The 23,729-nt window shown below is 53.4% G+C and overlaps 1 protein-coding gene across 4 annotated transcripts; it reads left to right on the top strand.

Annotated features, from left to right (window-relative positions):
• The first annotated feature begins 11,146 nt into the window (after positions 1–11,146).
• On the top strand, positions 11,147–22,316 carry Rhpn1 (rhophilin Rho GTPase binding protein 1). 4 transcript variants are annotated; one of them, XM_050145353.1, is made up of 15 exons: positions 11,147–11,360; positions 14,671–14,786; positions 15,685–15,813; positions 15,936–16,011; positions 16,684–16,761; positions 17,117–17,241; positions 17,328–17,494; positions 17,679–17,872; positions 18,300–18,426; positions 18,504–18,614; positions 19,012–19,206; positions 19,770–19,846; positions 19,999–20,145; positions 20,230–20,391; positions 20,829–22,316. In XM_050145353.1, the coding sequence occupies exons 1-15, from the start codon at positions 11,280–11,282 to the stop codon at positions 21,000–21,002; spliced, it is 1,959 nt and encodes a 652-aa protein (XP_050001310.1). In that variant the 5' UTR covers positions 11,147–11,279; the 3' UTR covers positions 21,003–22,316. The 4 variants fall into 4 exon arrangements, with proteins under 4 accessions (XP_050001310.1, XP_050001309.1, XP_050001308.1 ...); XM_050145352.1 differs by having other exon boundaries at positions 18,270–18,426; positions 18,507–18,614; XM_050145351.1 differs by having other exon boundaries at positions 18,270–18,426.
• The last annotated feature ends 1,413 nt before the right edge of the window (positions 22,317–23,729 follow it).

The raw sequence follows: 23,729 nt of genomic DNA, 5'->3' as shown, positions 1-23,729 counted from the left end.
TGCCCACCCAGAGTCCAGGATCGGCACCTACACACAGGAGCGGTGACCACCTCCGTGAAGCACGGAAGCAGCAGGCAGTTGCAGGCCTCCCGCACTGTGAAATCGATGCGCTTGCCGATACACACAGTACATGTTTTTAACATTACGTTGACTGTGCTCACACACGCTCACACACAGACCACAACACACGTGAGGAGCCCTGAGGACAACTTGTAAGCTTCTGCCACCCCATCAGGACTCAAACCCAGATTGCCAGGCTTGGGGGCAAGTGTCTCTACCCACCCAACCATCTTATTGGCCCCCTGCATTTTCCACTTCATCAACGCATGACCAAAAAGGCTTTACGTGGGCTGGAGAGGTGGCCTATCTGCTAAAAGCTCTGGCTCTTCCAGAGGTCCTGAGTTCAGTTTCCAGCAATCACATGGTGGCTCACAGACATCTAAAATGGAATCTGATGCCCTCTTCTGGCAATCAAGTATATAGGCATAAAATACATAAATAAATCCTCAAAAAAAGAAAGAAAAAGAAATTTTCAACAGATAGCTGAAATCAAAAGATTTAAAAAAATGTTTTTCACATTTAAAATACAGATTAAAAATCTCGTGAATAAAAACTCTGAACATACTGAATCTTGTAAGTTTGGAATTGAACACTGAAGTAAATAAAAGATTCAAAGCCAGGGGCTGGGACTCAGCCATATGGTACGGCCCCGGCTATGAGAGGCCCTGAATTCTAGGCCATCCTTAAAGTTTCTTGTTTGTTCCTCCTGTATTTTCTGTCTCTTTATGGTTTCCAGTTTCATCTGCTCAGGATTCTTTCTTCCTTGAAAGAGCAGTGCACGGGCCTTGAAGTCACAGAAAGGGCAGGAGCCACAGTTCCTAAGGCGAGTGGGATGAGGTGTGTGGGATCCAGGCAGAAGCCCTGCAGCACAGAAGAAAGAGCCAAGGGGCAAGCACACCCAAAGTGGTCCCTAGGCTGGGCCAGAGCCAGATTCTCAGTGTCTTATTCCCTGTTCTTGTCAGCCAGAGCAGGGCAATCGCCCGAGGACTGGGCCCAAGTTCCTGAATAAAGAGATGTTCAGTATACCAAAAGGAGAGGGGACACTGTGGACACCAAGGATGAGTGACACCAAGGAGAAGGTCATCACCACAAGGAGACTGGTCCCAGGGAAAGAGTACCACCAAGGACAGATGATAACCCTGCTGCTCTATGTGCCTTGTCCCCAGCACAGTGGCTAGGTCCCATCTCTACTGCCATCCCAGAGCCTTTGGGGCAAGGCAGGACACAGCACCAACACAGGGATTATAAGCCACCCAGACAGACGTTGAAGGATGACCAAACCCTACTGCACACACACACACACATACACACACACACCATGCCTATGCAGAGGCCTAGTGCTCTACCTCCTATTACAGCCCCAGAAGCGCTGCAATTGGCACGTGTACGAAGCAGGCACGGCACAAGAGAGAATTCAAGAGGTGTGAACAAGATGCTTGCTGCCTGCTGTGGCGAGCTCCTCTGCCAGGAACTACAGAACTACAGACGTAGTCTGGAACACTCACAGCAAGCCAGGCACCATCTGCTGTCCCATCACACTGGCCAGAAGAAGGCATTCGAGAGCCAGCGTGTAGCTCAGTCTGGACCATCAGTGGATATGGCCCGAGTGACAGAGTGGACAGAGAGCCCAAGCGAGGGAGCGTACAGACCAGGGTAAGTCCTGAGCAGAGCGCTGCCCGCTCAGAAGCAGGGCCTTGTGCACACATTTAATTTCAGAGGTGGGTCCAGGAAGCATAGGAGGAGCTGGAAGTGAGGCCACTTTCCCTGCCCTGAAGCCTCTTGCAGTCCTGTGACACACTGTGATTATCCCCCCGATCCCCATCCACAAATGGATGGAGTAATTTATGTGGGCATCAACCTTGGCAGTTCCAGTAAGCTGTGGACCCTGACTAGCGCCAGTCAGGGCCCTTAGGCAGGATGCAGCTCCATTGCTGGGTCTCAGATAGAAGGGGTCTGAACCACAGGATTGGCAGGAGTCAGAGTGGGTTGAATACTGAGCTTGAGAGGAAGTTAAGGACAGTACTTGGGCTCCAGTTTCCACCGTTTCAGGAAAAATGGACCCTGGGGGGATGTGGCTATTGCAAACACGTTCCCTGCCTCTACAGTGGGGCTGCTTTATAAATCGTAGCCCATGTTCAGGGTTATTAACGATGCTATCTTCCTGTCTTCTTTACAAATAGGTGTTAGGTAAATAGCTGTTTTCCTGTGTTGGTGAATGATGAGGACCAGACGTCACCACGGAGATGGCTGGCTGCCATGCTCTGCGGAGCCTTTGCATAAAGATAGCATCTAATATGCATCTGTGCCTGGATTCGCTGAAATCACATGGAGACTGAATTCATTTTACTCCGATGCCATGGGAACAATCACCAAAGAGGATCCTGTGAAGGCAGCATATATCTTGCCCTTCTTAAACGCCATCTCCAACACGTGACGACAGCAACGCCACTCAGTCACCGAGATTAAAAATTAGTCAGACGTGGAAAATGGAAACAGGGCTTCAGAAGGAGGAGGGATGGTTGCGCTGAATGATGCCCCTCTTTGGCGTAGTAAATAAATGATATATATTACTTGATGACAGATATTTTCCAGGGCAGCCTTGCCTAGGTGGTCTCACCGACAGCTGATTGGCTAGAGAGGCATCAAAAATATGTTACACCTTGTGTCCGAAAAACAAAGTCGGACAAATACACAACAATGACGTCAGAGTCACCTCCATCCAGGTCGACTCCAGATTAGGCCATAAGTGAGAAAGTGCCCTTGGAAATGGGATTTGGGGGACTGAATCTGGGCTCTTGTCTGCAGAAGGTAAAGATTCTCCCACTGAGCTACAGCTTCAGTCCCAGTAATATTCCTCTCAGGTGTCACTGATTCCAAAAGACACAGCTGTGTGTGTGTCTGTACATGCCTGTGTGTGTGCCTGTATATGTATACATGCCTGTGTGTGTGAATGTATGAGTACATGATGTGTGTGAGTATGTGGGAGGATATGTGTGTGTGCATGCTTGCATATATGTGTACATGGTGAGTATGCATGTGGGGATGTGCCTGAATATGTGGTATATGTGTACATGTATGTGTGGGGGGGTATGTGGAGGGGGTGGATGGACGGAGTGTGTGTGCACATATGTGTGTGATGCATGTGGAGGTGGGTGGGTGGATGGAATGTATGTACATGTATGTGTGTGGGGTGTGTGTGCACATGTGTGTGGGGGTGTGTAGAGGAGGGTGGGTGGGTGGGATGGGTGTGCATGTATGTGTGTGCAGTATGTGTGTGCAGTATGTGGAAGAGGGTGGGTGGGTGGGTGCTGTCAGAGGCTGCCTGTTTGTTTTTAGGCCGCCCAGACTCCTGAAATAATCACACAGAAATCTGTATTAATTGCAATACTATTTGGCCAATAGCTTAAGCGTATTTCTGGCTAACTCTTATATCTTAAATTAATCCATTTTTATTAATTTGTGTATTGTCACATGGCTGTGGCTTACCCGCAATGTTCCCGTGGACTCTGGCAGAGGTGTCTCTCTCCTGCAGGCAACTACATGGCGTCTCCCTGACTCCATCTACTCTCTCTATATATCTCTCTTCCAGCCTGGCTATATTCTGTTCAGCCACTGGCCGAAAGCAGCTTCTTTATTAACCAGTAAAAGCAACACATACACAGAAGGCAGTTGTTCATTTCCTAGGAACTGGAACCCTATTTCAGGTGAAACAGAGCACGAGATGGGTTGAATGGATAGGGCAGGAAGGACAGAAGGGAAGGCTTAGGCCACATGTAGCTAATATTGCAGTGAATTTATGGGGTCGTGACCTGTTGCAGCAATGGAATAACCAGGTTAACATTCGTGCAGTCCCAGTGACAGCCACTCCTGACAGCCACTCCTCTAAGTACCCTGAACTAAATCCTCCATCTTGTGACCACACCATTAAATCCATGGCCACTTCATTTTGTCAGTGAGCCTCTATGTTACGTAGGCATGCTCATGGGATCTTCGGGTGATGAAAGGTTGTGGAAGGCTTCATCTAATTAAGTGTGCTTCAGGCTAACCACTATTCCCAGTGTCCAGCAAATGCCAATTCCCAACACAATACCAGTTCCCTAGGCCTTAACAAGGTACACCTTTAATCCCATCACTTGGGAAGCAGAGGCAGGGGGATCTCTGTGAGTTCGAGGCCAGCCTGATCTACAGAGCAAGTTCCAGGATAGGCTCCAAAGCTATACAGAGAAACCCTGTCTCGAAAAACCAAACAAAAACAAACAAAGCAAAAAACAAGGCTCAGTCTTAAAGGTGAAAAGTGCCCATGAAAACCTCTCTGCTCGAGGCTGAAGGACAATCACGTGTGTGTCATCCGGCCCCATTATCCTTTTCCTGTTCTGTCCCCAGAAGACCTCAAGCAAACCACCTTCTTGCTCTGAGAACTTCCCTCTCTACTTCCTTCTGAAGACATGTAGGGCCTTGGGAGAGACTGTGTGCTGCACCAAGCCCTGTCTGAGTCCCCCCATTCCCCCACGATGCAGTGGCTCTAGGAAGGGGCTTCCGGGAGCTCACTGCAGTGCCCGGGGCAAGCTAGGGCCATTTGGTTTCCTAAAGTGACTTGCCTTCAAATGGGAATCAACATCCATGAGTTTCCCAGAGCTCCTGACAGCCCTGCACTGGCCCGTGATGTGGCGGCGATTGATGGCCCGTCTCACCGGGAAGCCAGGTACATCTTTTACTAAAGGTGGCTTCCGAATGACAAATGGCTTTCTCACAAACACGAAACTGTTGATTGTATTTACAAACAGTTCATTTTTCACAAGCCGCTGGTCCTGCCCCTCACGCTTGGGACCCCTCCGCATGATGCATGGGTGGCTATTACCAGCATTGATTAAGGCTTCCTGTCCTCCTGCAGTTCCTGTCCCTCCATCCATCACAGACAGGCGCTCACACACGCTGTGCATGGTGGCCCCCTACCCCCGGACTTGGCCGTGTCTGTTCCTCAGCTGTGTTGTCCTGTGCGCCCCCGGATAAGGCGCATGCCATAGCTCTGACATCTTGACGTCTACGGCAATGGACAAACAAACCACACTAATTAAGCCCTTTGGCTTCATCCAATCTTGGGCCTTCAAAGGCTCCCGCCTCTGCTCCTCAGTCTGGAAAAAATGTGAGTGTAAATAAAGTGTCAGCATGACACGCAACTGAGCCAGGGATCCTGACGTCAGTGTCACCGCTGAAGCAAGTCGCCCAGCATTTAGTGTCTGCTTTGGCCTTCCAGCCCTGTGACCTGCGATAATTGGGAGGAACAGAGGTTGATGTTGGCTCTCGATTCCAAAGGTCTCACTCCGTGGTCGGCTAGCCTGTTGCTTTGGGGATCTGTAGGGGGCAGGGCATGGAGAGAGTACCAGTGGATAAAACTACTCACCTGAGAGCTGGGGAGCAAAGCTGGGTCTCATCTGAGGGCACACTCCCAGTGACCTCCCTCAGCTAGGTCCCACCTCGAAAGTTCCCACCTTCCCTCAAGTCTTCACACATAGTCCTTGGCAGACATCGCATACCCAAAGTAGAGCAGGACTGGTCCAGGGGACCCGGAGCCAAATTCCTCAGCATCCACTGAGGAAGGGGTAATCACCAAAGTGGCCCAATCTGGGCCAGGCTAGAGTATTTAGATTCAGCTGCTTTCTTCACACTGTTCTCTCTAGTTCTTTTTGGGGTTGCACGTGTGGGTCAGTGGTGGTATCCCTAAGGCTGACCCATTCTAGGAGCTAGACTGGTACTCATGGAAGGAGCCAGAAGCGGCCAGATGCCGCTAGGCATCTCCAGTCCCTTAGTATGGGGGCCCCTGCACACTGGATCAGTCAGCCATTTCTAGGCTTCCAAGTTCTCATATCATGGCAGCTCAGAAAAGAGTCACTTTCTGCCTAAGTCAGAAATCCAGTATTCCCAATGACATCAAAGCTTACCAAGGACTGAGAGTGTAGCTCAACAGTGGGGTGTTTGCCTAGCATACACACAGCCATGGGTTCCATTCCCAGGACCACATACACATGCGCGCGCACACATATACACACACACGCATACACACACACTTGCACACATACACACACACATGCACATACACGCGCACACACACACACTGCAGCCCACTTGCTACCTCCTGAATGCAGGACACTCCTACACAAACCCTTTTCTCGACTACTGCCCTGAACTCGTCTTTTACAGTGAGCTCATCCACCCACTCGTTCTCAACCTCCTCTCATTTCCCCGTTTCTTTTACCTTAAAAAATAAGCCATTCTTGTTGTGACCATCCCAGGGATGCAGAGTACTTAAACAAAGTCGGTGCCCTCCTGCCTGCCCTGAGGACCACGAGGTGACAAGGGTCACCTCGCCTGGTAAGCAGGGGTGGCAATTTTCCTTGTTATAAATATCAACACCGGCTTCTCTCCTCTCTGCCTAGGTTTGTTTATTTACTTAAATCTATGACCTATACTTCCTCCTAGCTCACTACCTGTAGCTAATTGTGTGTGTGTGTGTGTGTTTGCACCTCACATGTAAAAATCAAAGACCAGGAGTTTGTTCTCACTTCCTACCTTATGTGGATTCTAGAATTCAAATGCAGATTGTCATGCTAAGCCCAGAGACCATGTTGTATGTTGTACCCAAAACATGACCCAGCTAGCATTCTGATAGTTATAAAAAGATAAAACAGAGCATGTTTGGTGCATGCCTTCAATTCTGGCACTCTGGAGGCAGAGACAGGTAGTTCTCTGATCTAACAGAGAGAGTTCCAGGCCAGCCAACACTATGTGGTGAGATATTGTCTAAAAGAAAAAAAGAAAGGTCTGAAGAAGGTTCAAAACCTCTGCTGGTGTGTTGAGCTGTATTAAGAATACCAGCATTGCAGGGCTGGAGAGATGGCTCAATGGTTAAGAATACTGATTATTCTTCCAGAGGTCCTGAGTTCAATTCTCAACAACCACATGGTGGCTCACAACCATCTATAGTGGGATCTGGTGCCCTCTTCTGGTGTAGAGGTGAACATGCAGATAGAGCACTCATACATTAAAAAACAAACTTAAAAAGAGGAATATCAACATTGCATCCATATTTGTGGGGTTTGGGGATCTTTTTCTTTTTGGCATTGTATCTGCTCTTAACTGCTAAAACCCAGGCAACTAACACAGTGTGCACAGTTCCTAATTCTCTGAGTTTCACACCCCACTATCCAGTAGGGACCCAGGCTCCTGATTTCCCACCCACCCTCATAAACACCGAATGTTCTCGGGCTTCCAAGTGTTTGACGACATTCTGGATTAGAGAAGGCTCCTGTTGTCTGGCTGCCTCCGCTGACACCTGGTGTGGGAGAGTGTTTACGTGTATGGGGACTGTATTCTCTTTGTGATGGCTCAGCTCGGCACTTAAAAGTCTGACAGTTCTGGCAGAGGACCCAACTTTGGTTCCCAGCACCTCAACCAGGCCACCCACAACCACCTTTAACTCCAGTTCCAGAGGACAGGATACGCTGGCCTCCGCAGGCACCTGACTGAAGTGCCTGGGCTCGCACGTACGTTCATGCACACAAGATTAGAAAATAAAGTGAATCCTTAATCCACCTTCGAGGAGAGTTGGTATTTTTATATTATTATATATGTTCAAGGTACATGGTATATCCAACCATTAATGTCTGGTTTTAAGCTACCCAGTGAAAGTATACTTACTCATAGATGTATTTCTTATTTGGTATCTTCCTAGACAATTATAATTATTTCAGAATTTTGATTAAACATCCCTCTATCCCCATGTCTTTTTTATTAGTAGTATATTATTATTTAAGCAATTGTACTTTGCATCATCTCAGTCTCTCCAGACTTCAGTAAGGAGCACCACTGGTGGGGAGACTAAACCAACAGGAACCTTTCCCCACTACTCAGGGGATTGGAAAGTACCAGCCAATCAGCGTCTGCTGAGGAATCCTACCCTTTGCAGATTCAGCCTTTGGGGTGTGGCCTCCCTTGAGTTTATGGGGAGCTATCAGTTCTCTTAGAACTAACTGCTGCAGCTCCTCGAGACCTCATTACCTCCAAAGGCCCCCTCTCCGAGGCATCCCACGGGGGAGGGGAGATTGGCTTCAGCATGCTAATCTGGGCTGGACACAGATGTTCCGTCCATGATCTGGTTAGCTGAAAGCTGGCTGCCCTACCCAGCTCTCCAATTAGCTATAATTGGTTTTTTGGTTGAACTTCTTAGGATTTCCAGATTAAGCAGTCCAGTGACCTGATAATAAATTTGCTTCCTCCCAGGGTTAGTACCTTGGCTGGGAGCTACAAAGTGCTCAGGTCCCATCCCTACCCCTTATCCTAGAGCCCTAGTGTGGAGATAACGGTGTTCGATCATCTGTGTTCCGTCCGCCATCTTTATCAAGCTTAGCTGACTTATCTCGTTCAAGGTGATGTGGGGGGAGCTGCTCCCCGCCCTAGGACACTGGAAGAGGAGCAAGCCCAGTGTGGACTTCCTAGAGGCCCATCCTCCCTACCGCTCTCATGATGCTTCAGGACATTGCACAGCTCTTGCAATGGGGCTGACCATGGTAGTGTCCAGGACAGGAAAAACTTGGTCACCTTCTACAGGATTTGCTAAGTGGGAGACGCCTGGCTCAGGAGCCCTGAGAGCCTCCTAGAAAATTGAGCTTTTATTGCATAAACTGCCAATTAGCGATTATTTCTGATTATTTGTAAGTTCAATTGCTTACAAAGAAATGGATACTGCAGGGTTCTTCATCCACAGCTTTGACAGACAAGTAGAACGAAAAGGACGCGGTGCTCTCCTCTGGCCTCAGGAGCTCATCAGCACAGCCGCCCTCTGCCTGGCCTCCCACCTTCCCCCCCAGACCATGAGCTGTTCACTGGGATTAAAGGGAAGAAATCACATGCTACCTACAATGCAAACACCATGCATATAAACTGCGGTATACAACGGAAAGACATCCTGTACTTCTAAATGAGCTGAGTTGAAAGGAGATAGAACGCACTGCACTGAGTGGCTCCTGGTGTCTCTGCCCAGAGTGGGAGTAACCCGAGGGCAAACATGGAACGCTGGGAAGGGAACATCCCCACTCGGGACCGGCTCTCACGTGCGTCAGCACCTTCCCTGGTTTGACACCTCAGACGCTGATCTTCATTTCCTCAGGAACGGGGGAGAGGGGAAAATGTCGAGGCTACATTCTCTATCTGAAAAATGGCTTGATTCTACTGTCCAGACTGGTTGGTTTGTTGTTGTTGTATGTTTTGTTTTGGTTTGTTTGTTTGTTTTAGACTTGTAGATTCCAGGCTGACCTCAAACTCACCACGTAACTGGAGAAAGGTCTTGAACCTCTGGTCCTCCTGCTTCTAGCTCCTATATACCGGGGTTCATCGTGTTCTATGAAGCGCTGGGGACTGAACCTAGGACTTTGTGCATAGTAGGCAAATATTCTACCTGCTGAGCTCTACTTCCCTGCCCCCTCCAACCTGATTTTTGACTGAGTCTGAGGTTCTCATTTGAAAAGCGCGAGAGGTCTTAATACCCTCAGCAACTGGGAACCATCCTCGTCTCCTAACTGTGCCCTGCAGGACCACTGGGACTGCAGCAGGATATCCCTAAGACCCCTGAGTGGGACCTAAGTGGAAAGTATTTCTGAAGCTACTGTGGATCCCTGCAGTCGGCTAAACATGCTGCAGAGAGGGAACTTCCCCTAAGCTTGTGAAAAGAACAATCTTGCTGAGAGAGAAAGGAATAGTCCATATGGGAGGGTTGGAGAGATGGTTCAGTGGTTAAGAATGTGCACTGCTCTTATGTTGGACCAAAGGCTAGGATTCCAGTCCCGACATCTGGCAGCTCACAACTACTTGTATGTCTTGTCCCAGGGGACCTAGTATACTTCTGGACTCTGTAGGCACTGTACTCATATGCAGACACACACACATGAATTAAAATAAAATAAATCTTAGGAAAAAATTATTACTTAGTCACATGTTTTGCTGAATGTAGGTTATGCATGCAGGATTCTGAAGCGAAGCCCCCAAGAAGTCTGAGTTCCTGGTTGCCTATACAAGGTGTGCTTGGAGAAGACAGCACGTGGCTCACTGTGAAGTCTGAGGTGCTGGTCACACTCAGGCAGGATGGCAAGAGCCCCAGTGATGGAGGAAGCTGATGCAGGAAAAGGAGTGCCAGGGGCTCAAAAAGGCCATTGGAGAAGGTTAGGAAGTTTGGAGGGGTTGGTAGGGGCCCATAAGAGATAGATTTCTGGGGGTGCCCACTGTAGATGCTCGGGGACATCTAAGAGCTTAGCTGAGAGGATTTAGAGCTAGGGATAAGAGTCCAGTGTGTGTGTTGGTGGTGGTTGGTGGGGGGGTTGGGGGAATGGAGATTGAGCCGACTCCGTAAGAACAAGCAGTGACCAGGGTGGAGGAGGCTGACCTTTGGAGCGGCTGGACAAAGGGCAGGCCACTAACTTCTAGGATGTGTTCTCAGTTCTTTCCCAGTGAGCCAGCCCACATGGAATCTGAGAAGTGCTTGCTCGGGTTCTGGAAAAAGTCCAGTTCTCAAAACAAAAGGCCCAGGAGGCAAGCAGGTTCTGGAACAACAAGCAGGTCGATGAGGATGCGTGTTCTGGAAGCGAATGCATAACCATGGTTCTGGAGGCGGTTCTGAAAGCAAGGGGACCGCAGCGACGCTCTACTCCGCAGTGCAGGGAAGAAAGCAGGCATTGTTCAAGAATCAGCACAAGCACTTGTCTCTAACAAACCGTTTAAAAACCCCATTGTAAACATTTTTAGAGCAGTCCTGGAGGGTCCCGTTGCCGGGGTGACGAGATAAAGTACTGAAGTCCCAGCAGGGGCCGCAGCCGCGCCCGCTCTCCGCCCCCAGCTCTGCAAGTCTTTTCCTAACTTTCCCGCAAGCCCAGCCGCCAGTGTGGCGCATGCGTACTGTGTTCGGCCAGCGGCCCTGGTTGCTAGGGGTTACCAGATCCCTTACCAGGAGCCTGCCTCTCTCTCACTCTGGTTAGTTGTAGTTGCTGTCGATCGGAGCAGCAGTCAACTCTGATTGGACGGAGCCAAGTTTTGCTGGCGGGGCCCGCGCCCTGCCTCGCCGGTCAGTCGCACCCTCCAGGACCGGACAGTTCGGGCAGCGCGGGTGTTCCTCCCAGGAGTGCGAGGGACTTGCTGCTCGCGGCCTCTGGGGGTCAGCGTCCAGGCAGGCGGCGATGATCCTCGAGGAGAGGCCAGATGACCCGGGCGCCAGCGAGGACAGCGACCGGCTGCAGGAGGACAGCAGCAACCCTAAGGTGGGGGCTGAGGAGGGGTGTGGATCCCCAGCCTCTTGTCCCGTGCTGTGTGGCGCGGCCTTTGCGGCCTTTCCTTCCTGGGACTATTGAAACTGAGCCCCCAAGGAGAGGCCAGAGCCTGTGTTCCAGCTCGGTGGGAATGCCAGTGGCGCAGCCAAGGACTGGGTGATCTGCCTGAAGCGAGGAATCCCCTTGGTTCTCAGAACCAAAAAGTTAGTTCTGATCGATGACAGCTCGGACCTCCACGACCGAGCAGGTGTTTTCTCTGACACCCGTGTAGCCTCCTTTCCTTAACAGTGCCTCTGCATGCACGCCCGAGGAAGTGGGTGACCATTAGATGTTAGTTTGTAGCAGCGGGCGAAACCTTCTGTCCTCTTGCCACTTTCCAGAACACACACCTGCTCCCAAACCCCTGTCTCTGGGGATGAGGGTACCTGGGCTTCCAGGAATCCCGGGGGAAATAGGGGTAGAATGGAGACCTGTTCATTCTTTGCCTAGGGGGTGTTAGGCTGATCTCACTCTGCGGCCCCAGTCTGGGTGTTTCCTAGGGATCCGTGAGTGTTTAAGTTTCTTAGTGTTTGTGCACTTTCTGTGATACTCCTACTCAACCCCCCCCCCGCCCCGGGGGGGGGGGGCGGGGTGCTGCTAAGCAGAGGCTCCTGTCACTACTCCCAGGTGCCTGCCATGGCACTTTGCCCTTCCGCTTTCCTGGTGTCAGACTGCACATTGCTCCTGGCTCATTCTATCCAGCTTTTGTGTGTATGTGGCTCAGGTCTCCTAGCAGATGGGGGAGGGGAGAGAGGGCACCCAGTCTTGGACAGATCACTCAAGGGCTCCCTCCTGCCTGGCATGCCTCATGCCACAGTGACTAGCTGGCACTAGAGAGATGGGGGAGGATGAGGGGAGAAAGAGGAAGGGAGGGAGGGAGGAAAAGAGAGACAGCTTACACCATGTACTCCACGAAAGAATTCTTCACAGGCTGGCCATGTCTTGTGGGTGCCCTTTGGAGGGAGTGCTTGTTGCATTGGGCAGCTTCCCTGTCAAGAGTGTGGGACTCTCCCAAAGAGCCGACTCAGTGAGGGAGCCTGGAAGGGCTTGGGACTACCCTAGTCCTTCTTTCTATTCCCAGGCCTGTATGGGAATAACTGTCCCCTCTGTTCTGCTAATCCTGGGGGGCAGGCCAGTTCAGGCCACTGGGTGGGAGGTTTTGTTTCTCCGTTCTCATCTCTTTCCTCTCTGGACATGGTCAGACCCTGTCCTGGTTGGACCATTGTTATTGGGGTGTCAAAGGTGATGGCAAGCTCTCCCAGAGTTAGACAGGAATTGCCACCATGGGTAGCTTTTGTTTCCAGAGGGTGGGGAGATTACACCAGGAGAGAGATGGCACCCAGCGTGGAAAACTGGGTGTAGGCCATCAGCTTCTAGAATCCATCCAGCCCTATAGATTTGTCTCTGGCTTGCTTGCCTTGTCCTTCTGCCAACACAGGTTAGCAGGTTGGCTTGGCCTCCTTGAGTGAACCAAACTAAGAAGCCGAGAACAGGCCCAGGGCCTAGAGAGCCCAGAGTGGCTGGCTGGTGCAACTCCCCATCAGGGTGGGGAGGGGATGGGGCCATGGGTCATCACTGGGCTAAGGCCTACTGCCCAACATGTTTGCAGTCCTAGCTGCTCACCAGAACCTAGGACTCCAGAGCCTTTGTAGTAGGATCTCGGAAAGATGTTTGTCATTTACTTAGTGGCTTGGAAGAGAGGAGACTGTCATGGCCCCAGTGTCCATCCTGCACAGATAGGGATGGGTCCTGAGAAGGAGGCCCGGCACTGGTACCTCCTCTGCCCCTATGCTGTCTTGTGCCAGCTATCCAGAGAGTGAGTCACCTATCTGTGGTCACCCAAGGATGACTTAATGGCCGCTTCTTTCAGAGTAAACCCACATGCCACTTCTGTGGGCACTCTTCAGTGACATGAGCCTCTCTTGGAAAGTTGGGACCACAGTCAAGGTGATTGCCTTCCAGGAACTCCATCCATGCCAAGGTGTAAGCCTTGCTTAAACCCTTGCAAGGTGCTGAGACGGCTCTTACATGACAGGAGGCCACAATTTGAATGCATGATGAGTATTGGCAGTGTCGGGGTTAATGCACACACACACACACACACACACACCACTGTGTCGTTTGGACTAGAGCCTTCTGATCCCTGTGACCACTAGTGCGCGTATTTCTTTGCCTTCTACAAAATCTTTGCCACCAAGTCTTAGGCAGGGTAAGAACCTTGCAGGGCTTGGAGGGCTTAAAGCTGTATACAACACCATTCATCCCCACTCCTTGACCTCCCCACTCCTGGGAGGAACCTCCCACACTGAGCCTGTGGCTGGAAAGAGGGGATGTCACCGATAGCTCAAGCCACCTGTCTCACATTACACAGGAGGAGCTTTCCTCCCTCTGGGGCTGGCAGAGACACACTGGAACCCAATGCCTAGTTGTCTGTGTCACAGACCAGTCCCCTCTGCCTGAGCAGCACAGGTTCATGACTGTCTGGTGGCCGTGTTCTTAGTGCTGTGGGCATGGACACTACTTGAAAAACCCTGTGGGCAGAGCCCAGGTCAGGTCCCTCTAAAAAAGCTTGTCCTGGGCTTTGCTGGTAGCTCCCTGGAAAGATGGCCAGACCCCCAAGGCATATTGTACCAGCTACATAGATGAGCTGGTGAGTCCTCGGGGCATGTAAGGTTGGTTCCAGCAGGGGCGAGCAGAACGGGCTTCCTGATGGAGATTACAACATATTTTAATTTTTAAGAGATTTTATTTTTAATTATGTGTGTGCATGTCTGTGTATGGTTATTTGCATATGAATGCAGGTGTTCTCAGAGGTCAGAGGTGTTGGAATCCCCCAGAGGTAGAATTACAGGCAGTTGTGGCATGGGTGCTAGCTAGGAACCAAACTTGGGTTCTCTACAAGAATAGTGTGGGCACTTAGCCAATGAGCCATCTCTTCATAGAACTATGTCCAGAGCCCCATCACACCGTATTTTAAACTGTGGGACCATGGATAACCCGGTGTTAGGAAAGGGGTTATATGGGGGAAGCCAATTAGATGTTGGGGATGAGGCTGAGTCTACGGCATCCATGAAGCATTGTGGGGAAGCATCTCACCCATGTTCCCAGCCAGGCCTGCCCAGCCCCTCCCTGTGACACCAGCTGAGGATCCAGCCCACAGTGACCACTTCCTTTCCTAGGGACAGGCTGAGGTTCCCTGATCTTGGCAGAGGCTATGCTGATGGGGGTTCCGTGGGCATCACCACCGTCATCCTCCCTGCAGGGCTATGACTCCTTGATGCAGAACCAGCCTGGCCAGCTGCAGAGCCACAGGGCTCGGCTCCACCAGCAGATCAGCAAGGAGCTGCGAATGCGGACGGGTGCCGAGAACCTCTACAGGTGAGCACCTGCTACTGCAGGACCCTGGACTGGGGACAGATGGGCAGATGGGCGTGACGTGGCTGCCACTTGGGTCCTAGTAGCCTCACTATATACTTTACCATTCAGCCTAGACCCTCACAGACAAACCAGGCCATTGCCACCTCTAGGCCTCCCTACATATGCTTGGTCAGGAACCAAAAGCCTCCTTAGGAGGCCCAACAGGATCTGGTGAGCCTCGGAGGCTGCTCAGAAGCTGTGTATGGTAGGCGGCTGAGCACTCCAAGGCTGAGGACCTTGTAAATGATCTTCTGACCCAGCTTCCTCTAAACACAGTAACCACTCTGTACTCTGCAAGGGAGCCCAGGGCTATGACCCACCCCCCAACATCCTCCTCTTCCCTGTCACCAGAGACCTCCTGCTCCCTGTGCTGGGGCCCAGTGCAGACACGGGGAGGGTTGGCTGTGCCCACAGCCCAGGGAACTTGTGTTGGAATCACAATGGCTTTGGAGAATGAGCTGTGTTAGAGGAGGCATCATAGAAGAGGAAGGGGGGACAGTGGAGAGATGGCTCAGTAGTTAAAAGCACTGACTGCTCTTCCAGAGGCCCCGGGTTCAATACCCAGCACCCACATGGCAGCTCACAACTGTCTGTAACTCCAGTTCCAGAGGACCTGACACCCTCACACAGACATACATGTAGGCAAAATTCCAACGCACATAAAATAAAAGATAAATAATTTTTTTAAAAAAGAGGAGGAAGGCGCCTCTGAGCCAGCCCTACTTAGCTGTTGCCACCCTGACTCTAGCAGTGGGGTCTAGCCCAGCAGCACCCTGTGGGTGGACTCTGAAGCCTGGGTGGGACAGGAGAGCTGGGTTACTGGATCTGCCTCAGGCATGGGTCTTCTCCCCTCTCCCAGAGCCACCAGCAACACCTGGGTCCGAGAGACAGTCGCCTTGGAGCTGAGCTATGTCAACTCCAACCTGCAGCTGCTGAAAGAGGAGCTGGCAGAGCTGGGCAGCAGTGCGGATGTGGAGCAGCCGGAGGGGTGTGAGACACCAGGCGGGGCATGCCCACTGTGTGGAGGGTGAAGCTGTGGGCTGGGAGCCTCGGGAGAGGTCTCTAGGCCACTAGGGGCAGTAGGTCTAGAGCTCCTATTTCTGCTTTTAGTGAAAGTGTTACTATTCCCATGATCCCCCTGGGCCTGAAGGAAACCAAGGAGTTGGACTGGGCCACACCCCTGAAGGTAAGTGCTGGCCTGTGACCTTTGAAGGACATGATCCTGAGGTGGGCTGGGGTTAGATGCTCCCTAATCTAGTCATCCCATTGAACAGGTGAGGAAGCTGAGGATGGGGAGAGGAAGGGCTGCCCTACCAGGAGCTAGCACTACCTTCCTGCTGCCTGATTCTGATGTCAACCTGGGCTAAGGGTTAGATAAAGGTTAGGATTGGGGCCCTGCCCCAGAATGGCTATGAAGGGTCTCATCATTCTGGGATCCCACGCAGAGGGTCTCCTGGCTCAAGGATGTCACCATCACCTGTTCTTTGAGAATGACTGGCTCCTGAGTGACCTGGAGAGCGTTCAGGCCCCAAAACATTCCATGTCTCTTCTTCCTGGGCCTGTTGGGTCCCATGGGAAAATGACATGACCTTATGACTCAGTGTCTGAGTCTCCAAGATGGCAGATGAAAGAATGTGTGTAAAATAGCACCCCAAGTATCCTGGCCCAGTTCTGTCTTTGGAATCCAGGACTTGGGAACCAAAGCATCAGCATCCACCAGTGTTACAGCCCCCAGGTCCTCAGCCCTTCTTCCTGGCCCCAACTACACAGACAACCTGCTCTTCCCTGGCCCCTCCCCTCCCCAGAACAGGCTATCAGGCATGGCGTGCCCCAAGGGCAATACCTGTTCTTCCAACAGGAGCTGATCTCTGAGCACTTTGGAGAGGATGGTACCTCCTATGAGACAGAGATCCAGGAACTAGAGGACCTACGGCAGGTGGGTGGGCTGCTTCCCCTCTTGTTGCTCCAGAGGCAGAAGTGGAAGCCAAGTCATAGGTTGTGTCTCAATGCAGAGGTTCATGCGGAGCCCCCACACGCTAGGAAACCTGGGAGATAGGCACAGCCAGTGTTCATGAAAGGACCTGGTGACTCCACTCTGGCCATGCTCTGTTGGTCTGGGCAGTGGCACTGCCTGTTCCCTCCCCGGGGCCCTACTTGGCCTCTTGTGCCAGGCTGCCCTCAAAGTTCCTGGGGTGTCAAGTATTCCTTGGATATGATGCCCAGGGAGATTTGAGGATGGCATCATGAGTAGTGGATCCTGGGACTGGGCCCCACTGGATTCTCCCTTGCAGGCCACGAGGACTCCCAGCAGGGACGAGGTCGGCCTGGATCTGCTTGCTGCCTACTATAGCCAGCTCTGTTTCCTGGATGCCCGTTTCTTTAGCCCTGCCAGGAGTCCAAGGCTGCTCTTCCACTGGTAGGGGCTAGCAACAGAGGTGGAGGCCCAGGGATGGGAGGCCAGGTTGTTATGGGAACTGTACCCATCCTGACACCATACTACAGGTACGACTCGCTCACGGGGGTCCCGGCACAGCAGCGGGCTCTGGCCTTCGAGAAGGGCAGTATACTGTTTAACATCGGGGCACTCCACACGCAGATTGGAGCGCGGCAGGACTGCTCCTGCACCGAGGGCGCCAGCCATGCCGCTGAGGCTTTCCAGAGGGCTGCTGGTGAGGGCTGTCGACCATAGTAGGCGGGATATGGTGCCCCTCTCTGGGGCAGGAAACAGGGCTGGTGGACATGGCCTCCCTGCGTGAAAAACTTAGCACATAAGTCCTCTAGTGGGAAGTTCAGAAGGTAGTCCTGGTGGGCATGGGAGGTCCCTGTCTGTTTGAGCACTCTCTCCATCCTCAGGGGCTTTCAGACTCCTGAGGGAGAACTTCTCCCACGCACCAAGCGCAGACATGAGCACCGCATCTCTCTCCATGCTGGAGCAGCTCATGGTTGCCCAGGCACAAGAGTGCATCTTCAAGGGCCTTCTGCTGCTGGCCTCTGACACACCCGACAGCTGTCCAGCTCAGCTGCAGTTGGCTCAGGAAGCTGCCCAGGTAAGGCCAAGGAGCCCTGCCCGGGGAACCTCAAAGAGATGGCCAAACTGTGGCCACTCAAAGAGCAGAGCTCAGTAGGACCTGAGCAGCATTGGTTTGGACCCAAGTCAGGCAGGAATGGGCACCGCCTCTAATGCTCTGTGTCATTCCCTAATGCCAGTGGCTGCCCCGGTATGTGTGGTCCTGAGAACAGGAACTGAAGCCCTGGATGTCCCGGACTGGCTCGGCTAGCAGTCTAGGGAGAGGCTGCCAGAATGTGGGACAGAATAGGTGGAGTCCAGGGTGCATAGGCAGGGAACTTAGGCTGTCTACTAGGGCTCGACTGGCCTTGCCCCTTGAGCTCCCTGGGCCCAGAGAAAGGCAGAGGCTCTATTTGGACCAGCATGCCTGTTGGCAGGTGGCAGCTGAATATGGGCTCGTGCACCAGGTCATGGCCCAGCCACCTGTCCGAGACCACCTGCCCGCCTCTTGGACCAACCTGGCACATGTCAAGGCTGAGCACTTCAGTGCCCTGGCCCACTACCACACAGCCATGGCCCTCTGCGAAGGCTCCTGTGAGTGCGTCACCCCGCATGCCTGTGTGAGCCCACAAAGGCTCTCTGCTCATACTCATGGCCTCTCTGACCCCCAGCAGCTGACAAGGGAGAGCTCCCAGGGCAGGAACACGTCTTCCAGCCCTCAGCTACCTGTGAGCCCCAAGGTCCCACACTGCCGCAGCATCCGGAAGAGCGCAGGAAGCTTGGTGAGGCATCACAGACAGGGCTCTGGGCCAAACGTGGCAGGGTGCCCCCCATAGTCACTCATCAGCTGGCATCCCTGGGTTGGTAGAAGCTGCTGAGAGAGGGGCTCCTGGGAGTGCTGGGCAGGTGGGTACATACTGGGGACAACTCTTCCTTGCTCTACTGTTTGGCTTGGCAGAACTTTCCTAGTTCGGCCAACACTGTCTGACCCTTTCCCTCTCCTGATCCATGATGAGACAGAGGGTCTGGGAACCAGCTGGGAAGGGCCCATTGGCAGGGCTCCCGTGCATTCATGTGTGGTGTGTGTGTGCCCAGCCTGACAGGGCCAGTGGGTAGGGCACCCATGCACGCATGTATGTGGTGTGTGTGTGTGTGTGACAGTGCTATGCTTGTGCACAGCGAAGGCCCACCTGAAGCGTGCCATCCTGGGCCAGGAGGAGGCGTTGCGGCTTCACACTCTGTGCCGAGTCCTGCGGAAGGTAGACCTGCTACAGGTTGTGGTAACTCAGGCACTGCGGCACTCGCTGGCCAAATACTCAGAGCTCGAGCGTGAGGATGACTTCTTCGAGGCTGTGGAGGCCCCCGACATCCAGCGTGAGCAGCCAGGGAGGGCCCTTTGGGATGAGTATGTCAGTCAAATAGCCAGGCTGAGCCCCTGCAGCTACTGCTGAGGGACCGTCAGCCAGCCAGGTGTGGTGGCACATGCCTATGGTCCCAGCCCAGCACCAGGGAGACTGAGTCAGGACAGAGTCGAAGGACAGCCTGGGTGGCATAGTGCAAACGTCTTTGGGTGGGTGGAGAGACAGCCTGGGCTGCCGAGTGGAGCCCTGGGAGGATATCAGGCCAGCATCCCCTACCATCCCCTTCCCTGCTTTCTAGGTTCTTGCAAGGCAAGAGAGGAGAGGGGCACGGTGCCCGTTGGGGCTTCCAGGTGGATCCCTAGAAGTCTCTCCATACATCATCTGTTTGGGGAACTAGTATAGCCCTGGCTGTCAGTGGGAACACCAGGCTTTGAGGAGCCAGGAAAGTCCCGCTTGCAACTGAGGGCCACACACTCCTCTGAACTGAGCCAAGCCCCACCCGTGGAACTCTGGTTCTGGGAGGTTCAAGAGTCTGGGGTTCAGTTCCAGTTCTCTTTTCCCTCCTGCCCCTGTCAGCCAAGACCCACCACGCACCAGAGGTGAAAATGCCGAGCCTGTCCCAGGTGAAGGTGACTGACCTCTTCCATCGACTGGTGAGCAAGCCCGCTCTCCCTCCCTGTCCCCCTTCCCTTTGGCCCCTCAACTGTTTCTGTCCTAGGGGATATGGGCTAAAATGGGTTTGCCAGGCAGGTCAGGGCTCTTTGACTGCCACCCAGCCAGGCCTCTACCACTTGTCTCCTTCCAGGGACCCCTGTCTGTGTTCTCAACCAAGAATCGGTGGCAGCTGGTAGGGCCAGTGCGCATGACCCGAGGAGAGGGTGGCTTTGGTTTCACACTGCGGGGAGACTCACCTGTCCTGATCGCTGCTGTTGTTCCCGGGAGTCAGGCTGAGGTAAAGGTCCTCCTCCGGCCCCTGGTGTTGAGATCCCAGACCATCAAAGTCTGCCACCGCCTCACTGATCCGCATTCTCCATAGTCCGCTGGCCTGAAGGAGGGCGACTACATCGTGTCTGTGAATGGGCGCCCTTGCAAGTGGTGGAAACACGTGGAGGTGGTGGCGCAGCTGAGGGGCATGGGCGAGGACGGCGTGAGCCTGCAGGTCGTGTCCCTGCTGCCTAGCCCTGAGCCACGTAGCACGGTGAATCCTTGGCCTGGGAGAAGATCCCCAAACTCCAGGCCTACCCAGCCCTGGCCTTCCTCTTGATTGTCCAAGAGGCCTCAGAGCGAAGGTGGGAAGGTGGCCTTCAGTGGAGGTGGCTTCCTGGGCAGTGTTCACCTGTGATGGTACCTCCACAGTGTGGCTATCGTCCTGCTCCAAATGAAGCCCACAGCCCATATCAGTGGCGGTTTGTCCCCAGACTAGAGGCTTCTAAACCAGTCTATTCCAGAGGTCACATCTTTTCAACAAGGCCATTCCAGGTTGAATGGCAAGTAGCCTTACATGGCCACTTCAGATGTCCCCGACATGTTCCTAACACGCCTATCACTCCTAGAGGGCCCTGCCCTCTTTCCAGGGTGGCCACAGATAGGGCAGGCCATAATGGCTGACCACATCTGTCCCTGTCCTGGCTGTAGGGACCCCGACGACCAGCACTGCTGTGGAGTCAGAGAGAGTGTGGCTTCGAGACGCCGATGCCTGCCCGTGCCCGCCCCTGGCCCATCCTTGCCTGGAGCCGCAAGAACAAACAAAGCAAGACTGGGAGTCAACCTGACCCCTGCACGAACAGGAACTGTGTCACCTGTCCCTGAGCTGGGCACCCTGGACCCCTGCGTGCCCCAGGTGGCTGTGGAGGCCATCTTGCTGTGTACAACACCCTGTAACCAGCTCCAGCTAGCCAGGTGTACCTAGTGCGTCCTGCCCTCTGCACCAGGGGACCAACAGGTGCCCCCTCCCGGCTTGCTTAGAACTAGAGATGTCTATTAAAAATGTCGATCAGATGAGAGGAGGCTGAGACCATGGCCTCTTTACCCGCACCAGGGATGCCCCAGTCTCTCCAGTGCTCCCACGGCTGCCCTCTGCAGAGGGCAGCAGGGCTGGTGCTGTTCCGCCCAAGCCTCTTGGCCCCTGCCATGCCCCATCTACTCTGCTGCTGCATTGGCTCTATCCTCAGATCCAGTTGCTCTGGGAATGTCCCCTCAGATATGTCTTCTTACCCTGAAGAGCAGGCCTGCTGCATAGCGGCCCCACCAGTCACCTCGCTGGCCTCCCTTCCCTTGCCGGTCTCTCTCCGTATGAGGTCCCAGCGAAGGCATTTTATCTGCAGCCTCCTTATAGTGCCCCAGCTTTCAGAGTCTGACCTTTTGCCCAGGAAACAAGTATTCTGGCCACCCGGCTGCCCAGTTCCAGCTGCTCCCATGCAGGCCTGGGCAGGTCTCTTAGAAGAGTGGGCTCAGGACCTGAACTCCAAAGGGACAGGATGGGGGCACCATGTGGGAAGCAACCCTAAACTGTGTACGGCAAAACCATGGAGATGCTCTTCCTCAAAGGCCGTGGAAGGTTTAGGATAGGAACAGAAAGACTGCCCAAGGCGCATGAAACCCTGGGCTCAATCCCCAGAACTAGAACAAAAAAAAAACAGATGGGGAACTTGTTCCCAGGGACCACCAGGGGGCAGCGGTTGCCCACTCATGCAGCCCTAGTAGGCTACAGCTCATCCAAGCCCCTTGAATCTGAGGAAGGCCCAGAAAAGAGAGGCAGGCAGCTCCACAGTCAGCAGCCCACGCCCTTACATCCTCCAATCTCTTCTATGGGGCCCCCAGGTAAGAGTCCCCAATTCTATGCTTCGGGTCTGGCTACACAGTCTAGTGTCCCGCTGCACATCACCCCGTGCGGACGTCAGCATTGCGGTCTAACGAGGGCGAATGTAGACCATTAAGCACGTGAGTCAGGAAGATCCAAGCACGACTTCCTTCCGAAGCAGTCGAGGTTCCCAGGGGACCCAGGTGTGTCCCCTCCTTCTTCACCTGCCCTCTTAGGACAGTCTCCAGTGCAGCAGAATGGCCAAGGTCACTCAGGCTCCTCAGCTCTTGTTAATTTTATTAATAAAACTGTGTGTCAAGGAGGCCATTACATGATAATCAGAGAAGACAGGCTGGGCAGCCCTTGTGGAGGGTGGTGAATGCGAGGGCCCTCCCTCCCCCACTCCTCCCCCACCCCAAGCAGGCATGCAAGCACACACACACACCTTGGATGGTCTGTCAAGACGAGGGAAGGAGCTGCCCCTCACCTACACAGTGACTCTAGGCTGCCACAGCCTGATGCCACACTCTGCTGACCGCACCAGGCCCAGGCCTTTGTTCCTGGGCCCTTGCTAACTGAGCTCCTCCACCTGAAATCACAAATCTCCTGCTCAAAAGTCACCGCTTTAGGGGTCCCTCTTAAAGTTGTTCCTGTGCCATGGTGACTCCTCGCAGCAGGAGCCATTGTGTCTGAGTGGCTTATCCATGCCTTCTCCCAGTGTGAGACGAGTCCCTGGGGCACACTGTCCCTGGGCAGGACAGCGGTCCCTGGCTGAGGCCCAGCTGCCATGGCAGGAGAGCTCCTAGGACCATGGTTCCCTGGGTCTAGAGCTCTGTCTGGGCTAGGACTGTGTGGTAATGGAAGCCCTACCTAGCCCTCTGTGTGAACTTCTTTAGACAGGAAAATAGGTGTGTGTAACATAGGCCGGCACCGTGGGAGCCAGCCAGAGAGCCGTGTATGCTGGAGGGTACTAGCCCTGATCTTAACAATGCATGGCAGCCACCCCAGTGGGCCAGCTGATGGACACCCCCACCCCCGCAAGGAATGTGAGCAAATGGGTTCTGGCCCATTTACCCTGGCATGTTTCTTGCCACCACCCTGCCCCACACTGTTCCCCAAACCTTCCTACCTAGCTGGCGTCTTCTCAGCCTTCAGAGTCCATGTCCCTTTCTTGGGCAACTCTTGTTTGTCCACACCCCCGCTCTGAGCTGCAGCCCCTTCTGGCTCAGCCACATAAATGCTAACTACTGTGGATCATAGGTGGGCCCTAGGGCCATGAACAAGGACCAGGCCAGCTGGTCAGTGAGGGCCCTGAATACCTGAGGAAGACACATGACATCTGTCACACATATGTGCTGCCTGAGAGGGAAGAACGGGGACCGGCCTGTCTCCTCACAGCCTGCGCAGACCCAGCATCCAGGGCCAGCAGGGAGAACATACGGCTGAGAGAAGAGGGGTGTCCCTGTGTGCTTCTCGTGCATACAACCCAAGGCAGCACACGCCGTGGAGGGGTGCTTCATTTTCAGAGCGGCTCCCTGGGCAGGAGGCTGAGGCATGTGTATGCTGCGATTCCTTTCTGCTTTGCCAACAAAAAACTGCCGAGAGGGGAAAAGGCAAACTCTGTTTTGCTTGAATCAGCAGTGAGAGGCCTGGAGATTAATGTGGGAGAGGGAGGCGCAGAAGAGAGAGTGGGGGTGGGGAGAGAGTAAGGGCGGGGTGCGTGTGGACTGGGAGGT

This window comes from Alexandromys fortis, unplaced genomic scaffold (assembly GCF_014885135.2).
Source record: "Alexandromys fortis isolate MF-2015 unplaced genomic scaffold, M_Fortis_MF-2015_v1.1 scaffold_2_1_26212458, whole genome shotgun sequence".
NCBI classification, from domain to species: domain Eukaryota; kingdom Metazoa; phylum Chordata; class Mammalia; order Rodentia; family Cricetidae; genus Alexandromys; species Alexandromys fortis.
Note: the sequence above shows the minus strand (reverse complement) of the source record. Positions and strands in the feature narration are given on the sequence as shown.